The following is a 10,088-nucleotide window of genomic DNA, read 5'->3' on the forward strand; positions in this document are numbered from 1 at the left end:
CTGCAGCATTTTTCACATCATCGGTTCTCCTCGGGATCCAGTGCGGCCAGAACCAGGACACCACCCGATGCGTCAGCGCTATGGGAGCCACGACTATGCCCATCATAGAGCCTCCATCACGGTGGAAAGTACAAACGGTCCGCTTACCTGCGATTGTCAGCCGCTCCACTTTCCGCTTCACCACCGGGCACCGTCAGCTCGGCATCAGAAAACTATCCACCTCCTCCTCTGTGCTCTTTCTCGTTAATGCAGTGCAGGGCTCTCCTCCGGCTCGCTCCCTCTCCGTTGTGGTCTCCGCACCTCCTCCCTCCTTGTCTGCGCTCTCTCGGGTCTGCTAGCGAGCATCCGGGTGTGCAGATGTGTGCACATGGAGCTGATGGGCAGGTGGTGGAGCTGGAGGACAAAGAAAAGAGGGAGAATTCAAAGTGCAAAAGATGAGAGAGGTTTGATTTTTGTGACAGGGTTCAAGCAAAAACTAGGCGCGTGTATGTGCTGGCTTTATTCTACTTTAACAGTTTGTAGGGCAGTCAAAGGAAAACATTTACATTTTAGAAGCTTTTGCTATAATGGACATACAGAATGATAAGAAACGTCAGATCTACAACCCCCATACATCTCTACACACCGCAGCAGCAAGCAGCACGGCTTGAAGTAACACTGTATGGCAGTGTTGTCATTTTGGCCTTCAAATCAATCTGCTGAGCTTGAAGGAGAGGTCAAAGGTCAAATGGGATACAGTAGACATGTAAGAATCAGCAGCTCTTTAGTGGGCTGGACGCAGATGTGTGAGGCTCTCTGATGTAACTGTGAAGCTGAACACCTTCATCTTCTGTCAGTGCGGCAGCAGCCCGGGTGGCTAACACACTGTCTTTCTGTTAGCTAACTAGTGACAGCATCCATAACTGAGTGACTCACACTGAAACTGAGAATAGGTGTGAGGGCGTGGCTTTAGTGCCGCAACAGTGAGTCCATGTTAAGACAACATTAACACAGGTAAGCTGGGCAGACTTAAACAAAGCTGTGCACCATTGCTCACATGAGAGCACAGGTGTAGACCACTAAGTGCCTGGAAATATTTGTTTTATTTGTTTTTGTATGTCAATCATTGTGGAACTAAACTCGTGAGTCAGTGAGCATTTTATTCAGTGCCAGAGAAAGTGAGAAGCACTGAACCTTGAGGTGGACACTGATCCTCGCAGCTGCAGGAATACCACCCCATAAAACGCAGCATCTTAATATCCATGCAGTACGTGATTGTGCTGTCAGGGAGCTGTTACAAGGACCAAACCAATGACACTGAACCAGCTGACCTCCACAGAGCCCCCGTACATCACATTCATTTATTTCAGCCTCTACACATGACTCACGGTTCAGCACTGCAACTCTTTAGGAAGTCTGACACCTTGTGTTGTATTTGTAGACGCTAAAAAAGTAAGTGGATACACAGTTTTATGGGCTCTGCATAGAACTGCAGTGCATTCTGGGTGTTCAACCAAAACCAGGACCGATGCCAACAGCAAACAAAGAGGGAAATATACCAGTGAAGTCTGACACACAGTGTGACGCTAACGATGAGGAATGTTCTTAGAAGAAATTCAGAGTGATGGGAACACAAGGTGCCTCAATTTATAGGAAACACCATACTGTGCTATACTCGTGACCCGTCACCTGCAAACAAGGGCACAGTTATAAACCAGTTCCAGCTCTCATGGAGACGTGGTGGAGCCAGTCAGGCACCACTGGTTCTGTAATACATGCAGAGCATCTCCTCACCCTGGACTCAAAGTCAGCGTCACTGTCCTGTGTACAGTCATACACAGAATCTGAAGCCCTCAGTGGACACTAAAACAATATAAAGACTCACTCTTTTTACAGTTTATTTTACACAATAGTTCATATTCTGCTGTGATCAGTTTACTTGTTTATATTTTTACATCCCATTGCACATATTTAATAGTATTTAATACTGCAATGTAGTAGTTTAGACATTTATTACAGCAGTGTTTGTGTTTGCATACATCCTTCACATTACTGCCACCTTCTGGCTGCAGTCAGCAAAATCCTGCTGCTCACATACAAGGTCTTAAATAATCAGGCCCCATCTTATCTTAATGACCTTGTAGTACCATATCACCCTATTAGAGCACTTCGCTCTCGCTCTGCAGGCCTACTTGTTGTTCCTAGAGTGTTTAAAAGTAGAATGGGAGGCAGAGCCTTCAGTTTTCAGGCCCCTCTTCTGTGGAACCAGCTTCCAGTTTGGATTCAGGAGACAGACACTATCTCTACTTTCAAGATTAGGCTTCAAACTTTCCTTTTTGCTAAAGCATATAGTTAGGGCTGGACCAGGTGACCCTGAATCCTCCCTTAGTTATGCTGCAATAGACGTAGGCTGGTGGAGGATTCCCATGATGCACTGGGTGATTCTTCTTCACTCACTATGTGTTAACAGACCTCTCTGCACTGAATCATATCTATTATTAACCTCTGTCTCTCTTCCACAGCATGTCTTTATCCTGTCTTCCTTCTCTCACCCCAACCAATCACAGCAGATGGCCCGCCCCCTCCCTGAGCCTGGTTCTGCTGGAGGTTTCTTCCTGTTAAAAGGGAGTTTTTCCTTCCCACTGTCGCCAAAGTGCTTGCTCATCTTATTGTAGGGTCATTACCTTACAGCAGGGGTGCCCAATCCCGGTCCCCGAGAGCTACCGTCCTGCAGCTTTTAGATGCATCCTTGTTCCCCACACACCCGAATCAAATGAATGGCTTGTTATCAGGCCTTTGCCAAACACGATGGCATGCTGAAGAGGTAATCAAACCATTTGATTCAGCTGTGTTGGAGTAGGGATGCATCTAAAAGCTGCAGGATAGTAGCTCTCGAGGACTGGGATTGGGCAGCCCTGCCTTACAGTATAAGGTGCAGTGAGGTGACTGTGGTGATTTAGTGCTACATAAATACAAAGCGACCTGAGAGCTGACAAAGCTCGGTCACTGCTGGTTTTCAGTCAGATCTGGGGGGCAGCTGGTCCATGGACAGCTTACACAGTGGGGTATGTGTGAGTATGTGTGAGCCGAACCTTCACCCCTGCTGAGCATCCATGCAGGCAGGGGCGGGACTTTGTTTCGATGGGCACACCAGGCAGCCAATCACACGCAAAGACAGACTGGGATCATACCATTATGTGAAAGAAGAAAGGGGGGCATACGTTCTGAAGACGGGGAGTGTAGCGGTCCAGGTCCACAGAGAGACGGGGAGCTGGGTAAAGTCATTTTCCACTGTGGAGGACAAACACTTTCAAACTTGTCCATCACAGCAACACAAACTGCCTCCTTTAAAAAGACTCGATGTGCAGTTCAGTATTGACAGTGACATCACATGAAGTGTATATAAAGTGTGTCTGAATGGCAGAGATGCAGACATGTGTGCATGTGGCACAGAGCCATGGCTCAGTGTCTGAGTGAGCTTGAAGCCGTTTATGATTCTGAACCACAAACAAGCTCAAACTTTGGACTTTGAAGCTTCTGTTCTTCACTCTGCACTGCAGAAATGTCAGGTTTTTACAACTACAGGTAACAAAAGAAAACAAAAAGCTAATAAAACTGGACAGTAAGGACAATGAGCCACACATCAGCTGACAGACCAGAGAAACCAGTTTGTGACAGCTTGTCAGTCTGGTGGACAGGCTCTCCTCCACACTGTTCTCATTCATAAAGTGCTTACAGAGCTGAGCATTACAGCTAAAGAGAGCGAGAGTGGACATTACGTCCTCGGCTCATCATAAACTCATTGTGGCAGAACAAAAGTTGATAGGTTTGTAGCTTGAACTTATTCGCTGGAACGTTGAAGGCAATATAATTACACAGCAAGCAAGACACAAGTAGGCAAAGTTCTTCATGTTTCTCGTGCACGGGAGAGAACCGGACAAACGCCGTTCCTTCGCTTGACCCCAGTTGCTCTCGTCCGTTCTCCCGTAACACTGCTCTTTTATTGAGGTTACATGAATATGCATAGGTTCATTAACATACGACGTCTACATACACAAAGAGTACCTTGCCTGTGTGTGTGTGTGTGTGTGTGTGTGGTAGGTCAAGATGTGACCCTGTGAAGACTCCCCAAAGCTGGTGCCAGGAGTCTCAGCGGGTCCATCTGAACAAAAGGCTCTTATACTTAAACAGATATACGTGTGTTTGCTATGCCATATATCAGCAAGAGAAGATACGACCTCTCCTAGGAGGTGTGTGATCTATGCCAGAACACTCTGTAGAGGAGTGAACGCACCCTCCTCTTCATGCTACACAGAGTTGTTACAGACCTCCTAGGATGAGACATTCTTTCAATCTACAAATGATTATATACTTCTAAGCATATATGAGTAAATATTTCTAAGCATAAATGACAATCAACAATACAAAACCTAACAAAAGTGACTCTTATTGCTCCTGTCAACATGAACCAATGTAAAAATATTGGCCACAGCCACCCAGCCTGCTGACGTCTTGTTCTGTACTGACAGAAGATGAACGTGTTTTTAAAACGGATTTGTTGAAGCCAGCTTCACAGTTACATCAGAGGGCGGGGCTCCACTATGCACACCAGCCTTCATACGCTTTCATGTCACAGGTCATGAAGGGAGCTGCTGTAACAAACCTGGCTGATGGAGGCCAGCCTCCCAGGCTGCTCCGCTCGGTTTCTGTCAGAGATCAGCAGGGTGGACGATTCTGAGCACTTAGAGCTGGGAGAGGCACCACTCCCACTTCACCTCCATCTGAACTGAACATCCCATGGTGGGCCATACTCATGAGATCTGAGCTTAGGAGCATTTAATCAGAGAGCCAGCCCAGGCCCTGGATCCTCACGATCCACAGGCTGTATTTAATATTTACAACTTCAAATGAAATCAGAGACGTTTCCAAACTGGAGTATAAAGATGGAGAAACAAAGAATTTAAACTGGATGTCATTTTAATGACAGTGTTGAAAGTAATGATTGGACTGGTGGTGAGGTGTGCGTGTTCCAGTAGGACAGGGGTGGGCACTCTCAGTCCACGAGGGCCGGTGTCCTGCAGGTTTTAGATCTCACCTTGGGTCAACACACCTGAATCACATGATTAGTTCGTTACCAGGCCTCTGGGGAACTGCAGGACATGTTGGCTGTGTCCCAATTCAGAGACTGCACGCTTGAAGTACGCATTTTAAGTGCGATTACGTCACCGCCACGCAACGACGGCTGTCCCAATTCGAAGTGTACTTCAAATACGCCTCGATTTCCCAAAATATCAAGCGTGGTCCGGTGCACGCTTCGTGGTCCCATATATCCCACAATTCATAGTGCGGCGGTGGGTGTGGATAATTTTGCGGCAAAATACGGCAGAAGGGAGCGGCGGAAGAGTGAACTGTCAGAAAGAAGTACTGAATATGACGTTGTTACGAGTTCAAAAATTGGGGATGGAGACGAGGAAAAACCACAATAACAACACTGGTCCGGCCGGGTTGAGTCAAACGATGATTTTAATAGTCACACGCGTGGAAGATGGACGCCGTACGCAGACAGCCTCAGATCTCAAAATGGTGGAGCATTGATCAAACTCTCTCTGGTGCTCCCACCTTATCATAAAAGCCTAAACATTCACATGCTTTCTCTCACACGGCGCCTAAGCTACGACCTTGGCTCCCTGTTTATCTGCTCCTGCTGAGATGGGGCAGAAAACTCCAGCATGCTCTGTTCTCTTCTAATCAGACAAATAAGGCGATGACTTTCTGCAAACAGTATTTCTTATAACATCATAAAACAATATCATTCATCCACAATAAATCAGCAGTCTAATGTAATGCAAATCAGTTTAACTAATGCAATAGTTATCAGCTTCTTCTAATTCAGGAGAATAATGCAAACTAAAACTACATAATACTTCACAATCTTTAACTAGGGGTATAACATGGCATAAAATAATATTATAATTTAACAACGTCACTTATTTATGTGCGAATGTTTAATAATGAAGAACATTAAAACATGACTGTTGGCCACATGTCGGCAAAGTTATGTGACATTAGTGACGTTTGTACTAACTTGGTTTTAAAGCCTTTAAAATATACGTCGTTCAATAGCTGACCTTAATCTTACAGAGACTCTGATGATTTTGTAGATAATTAAAGTCAGTCATATATCCACAAACACAACAAGCTGAAAGTCAGTGATGCTGCTCGGTTTGCAGTCCTAAATATCACGGCACAAGCAGGATCCACTGCACTGTTAATGTTCGCTATGTTACATTGCTGCCTCTGTTCGGTGGTGTCGAGCCAAACGGACTTTAACATGTGTTTGAACGAGCTGACGGTTCACTCGTTAAGCTGAAAGAAAGATGCTTTAATCACAGGAGTCACACATGTGTCCACTGCACCATACTCAACTAATCAAAGTGATGTCATGACAAAAATGAATGAACAACAAAACATTTTTCTTCTTCATTTCTGTCAAACAAACCTGAATATAACATTTCTCACGGTTAGTATTAAGGTTGCTAGGCAACCTGAACAGCGCAACGGAGGCTAGACCGTCCCATTTCACAAGCCTCTCACTTCCGCACTTCTCGTACTTCCTAGTACGCACCGTACGTAGTGCGCGTACTTCAAGCGTGCAGACCCTGAATTGGGACACAGCCATTGAGGAGCTACTGTAGCCATTTAAATCAGCTGTGTTGGTTGGAGGACACATCTAAAGCCTGCAGGGACACCGGCCCTCGTGGACTGAGTAGGATGTCATGTTCTCAGATTGCCACACTGAGCCTTCCAGACAGTGCAGAGAAGGAAACAAAGCATTATGAACCATGTTCAGGTAACATCCACAGGATCGGTCTGTGGCCTTAGAAACAGCACGGCTAATTCTCACAATACTACAAAGATACAAAAGTGCAGCATTGAAAGAGAAGACAAAGGAGACATGGTTTACTCTCCCATCTTTAATGTCCAGCCTCGCCTGTCTGCGTAGCTACAACTACACTCATTAACACCAGCACACGTCACCGCATCTGCAGTTGTCATGTTTATTGCACAACAAGACACAAGCACACACCACCACTGTACACCACTAGAAGAAACAGTTCTTGGTGTTTACACATGAAGCGGGTTCCTACTGGGACAACTTGCAGTGTGGCGCTCGGCTCCAGCCGGCCCTCTCTCTGGTGTGAAGCCTGAAGTGGGTGTTAAGATGAGCTGACTGGTTGAAGCATTTCCCGCAGACGTGGCAGCGGAAGGGCTTCTCTCCGGTGTGGATGCGGTGGTGCCTCTTCAACATGCTTACGGTGGTGAAGCTCTTCCGGCACACCGCACAGCTGTATGGCTTCTCTTTGGTGTGCCAGCGCATGTGGACCTCCAGCTGGCAGGCAAAGTTGAAGCCCTTCCCGCACTCATTGCAGCTGTGCCACCTCTGGATGCTCTGGCTCGGATGATGGGGCCGCGATGACGACGCCTTCAGAGACTTTACATTTTTAATCTGCAGTATGTGAGCACTTTGCTTTCCGTTTGAGCGCAGCAGCCCCTTCACCTGCTGCTCATTTCTCACAGTCCTGTGTGTCTTTGCAGCGGTGGCACGAGAATCACTCTGAGCTGCGTTAGCGGCCGCTGGCAGGCTGTTACAGCACTGCTGCTTCCTGCCGTCCTCCCCGTCCGTCTCCGTCTTCACCTCTGGGGATGTAAGCGGAGGCAGCGAGGCGGTTTGGGCAGGTGGAGCATTTAACCTCAGCGGCTCAACGCTCCTGCAGTTTCCTTCCTCAGAGTTGCTTACCTGGTGCGAGCAGTGACTTTGAGCGTTTCTTTGTTCATCTTTGACGTGTGACAGCAGCCCTGCACTCCTTCCACACTCAGACGCACAGAGCTGACCGTCTTCCTGGGCCTGAGAGTGGGGTTCTGAAAGGTGACAGACATCACAGTCATGCTGGGTGGATTTATGCACGGTCAGTGAACACTACGATTCACAGTGGCGCTGTAGTGGACGCACAAATCTGCACATGTGAAGATGGCTGAAGCTGGAAACACGTTGAACACTGACTGTAAGTAAAAGCACTTTAATGCTGTATTTGCCTCCTTCCTCATTTTCTTTAAACACGCGTCACGTTTCAGATCATCAAACCAAATGTGTCACCTTCGGCATCACTGAGGAGCACCTGGAAACACTCATCTACCTGCTTCGCTCTGCTTCTCCTGTTCTTTGCATCACTACCCACGCTCGATACTCTTGCTCTAGTCCAATCATCTTCTCGCCCGCATTCTTTGAGCCAATCAGCCTCCGCTTTGCATGCTTTAAATCTGTGCTCTCTGTCATTCTGCCATTCAGACATCCCTCCTCGTCAGCCTCATTCTTCATCTTCACTACCACTGCATCCTGTCCTACATCTTATCTGCCATGATCGTGATCAGAGTCTAATCATTCATTTCTCTATCTCAGTGAATCATGTTCAGTTCTTCCAAGTGATCTGCCCTTATTGAACTTTAATAAGTAAATATAAACACCGTCTTGTTTTAAAGGGGGAAAGCTATCCAAGCTGAGCTGGCTCTAATAAACTAATGGATGTGTGACCCTGAGTGTTTCACAGCCTTAAGTCATTTATCACAGCAAAGCACAGTACTGGGATTAATGCTGATGAATAATATAGCGTACTGCAAAGACACACACTCTTACACTCTGAGGCGATGGATGCTGCTGTAAACAGAAATTTCTTTCGACTGATATACAGTTGGGGTCAGTGTAAGGGTCAGTGTAAGGGTGTCTAACAGATACACCCTACACATGTTGACTGGACACACACCGATTGTGCAGTTAGAGTGTGTCTCCCTGGTGTCTGGAGGTCTATCTACAGAAACGTGTTTCACAGGGACAAACTGAACGTGGGTGTTTTGGTTTCCAGCACACAAACCTTTTGCGATCTGCAACAACCAGAGTAAAAATTGTGAACGCGGCATTATTAATTGACGTGAGTCGAGTTCACACAGACGTGACTATGGTCTCGTTACACACAACGTCCTCGGTTTGTTGAAATAATCCCGTCCACACACTGGTCGCTACTGTACCGACACTCATCTTTCACTAAAGTCAAACGTCACTGTTTCCACGTCAAGGTGGTTAGAAAGGAGGCGGGGTCAACTGGACCCGCTCTCCCTACCCAGTGCGCGCTCCCGACGCAGGGGAAACCAGTTCTGTCGGGGATACCTACCCTTCCTACGACACCGGCACTGGGCATCAGTTAAAATCTTAACAACCAGGTTAAACGACTAGTACGTCTGGTACTGACTAGCGAAAACAGCGACGGTTAGCGATCACGTGTCTGGCTGTTTGAAACTGGCTCCTCAGGAAACTCTCTGACGTCATGTTTGTAGTCATCAGCCTGGGTTTAGCTGATTTTTACAGGTTAAACTACCAACAGTGTTGTTTCCAAACCCCAAAGAGCAAACTGACTTCGTGTGTCTGTGCTAGCACACCTGTGGGTAGCAGCGGTAGCTCCCACATAGCTCTATGTGGGAGCTACCGCTGGGACACTTGCGCTGGTTTTTACCAGTGAGCGCCGTGAGCCGATGCTCTTCACCTGACTGCAGCAGTAGCCGCTGGACGGCCACATTCAGGAGCCGTTTGAGTCGCTCGTTCTCCTCCTTGGAGCGCAGGATTTCACTCTGGTACTCCACCACCGTGTCTTTTACGGCGCGAAAAATGTCTTCGGCCGCCGCCGTGAGCCTGTCGTTCAGAAACACGTTGAGGAGCTCCAGCTTGGTCATGTTTTCAACCGCTTTCTCTCAAGACTCGGTGTCCTTCTGTTTACATCCTCTCCGACGGAAGCTAAGATACACCGGCTTCTGCGAGCTGTGTGACGCCACCTGCTGCCCGGAGGGGCCATTGACACGGCTTCTTCTTCTTCTTCTTCCGCTTCGCCTTCTTCTTCTTCGACGTGTTTTTGGCGGTTGGCAAACAACAATGTGGTGCACTACCGCCACCAACTGGCTTGGAGGGTGGACCAGAATTCGCTCATACCAAATAATCAAAAATGAATTATCAAAAAAATACTACTATATCGTCATGTCTCTGCATACAAATTAGTCTTAGAAAC

The 10,088-nt window shown here is 47.2% G+C and overlaps 1 protein-coding gene across 2 annotated transcripts; it reads right to left on the minus strand.

Moving 5' to 3' along the window:
• Positions 1-6,938: 6,938 nt before the first annotated feature.
• LOC102297245 (zinc finger protein with KRAB and SCAN domains 5) lies at positions 6,939-9,929 on the minus strand. Of its 2 annotated transcripts, none has more exons than XM_014339219.2 (2): positions 9,543-9,929; positions 6,939-7,899 (listed from the first exon to the last, which is right to left on the minus strand). In XM_014339219.2, exons 1-2 carry the CDS (start codon positions 9,757-9,759, stop codon positions 7,124-7,126), a joined length of 993 nt encoding a protein of 330 aa, XP_014194705.1. In that variant the 5' UTR covers positions 9,760-9,929; the 3' UTR covers positions 6,939-7,123. The 2 variants fall into 2 exon arrangements, with proteins under 2 accessions (XP_014194705.1, XP_005939833.1); XM_005939771.3 differs by having other exon boundaries at positions 9,573-9,928.
• Between the last annotated feature and the right edge of the window lie 159 nt (positions 9,930-10,088).

Source organism: Haplochromis burtoni, unplaced genomic scaffold, assembly GCF_018398535.1.
Source record: "Haplochromis burtoni strain Fernald_Lab_line unplaced genomic scaffold, NCSU_Asbu1 Contig_273, whole genome shotgun sequence".
Classification (NCBI taxonomy): Eukaryota; Metazoa; Chordata; class Actinopteri; order Cichliformes; family Cichlidae; genus Haplochromis; species Haplochromis burtoni.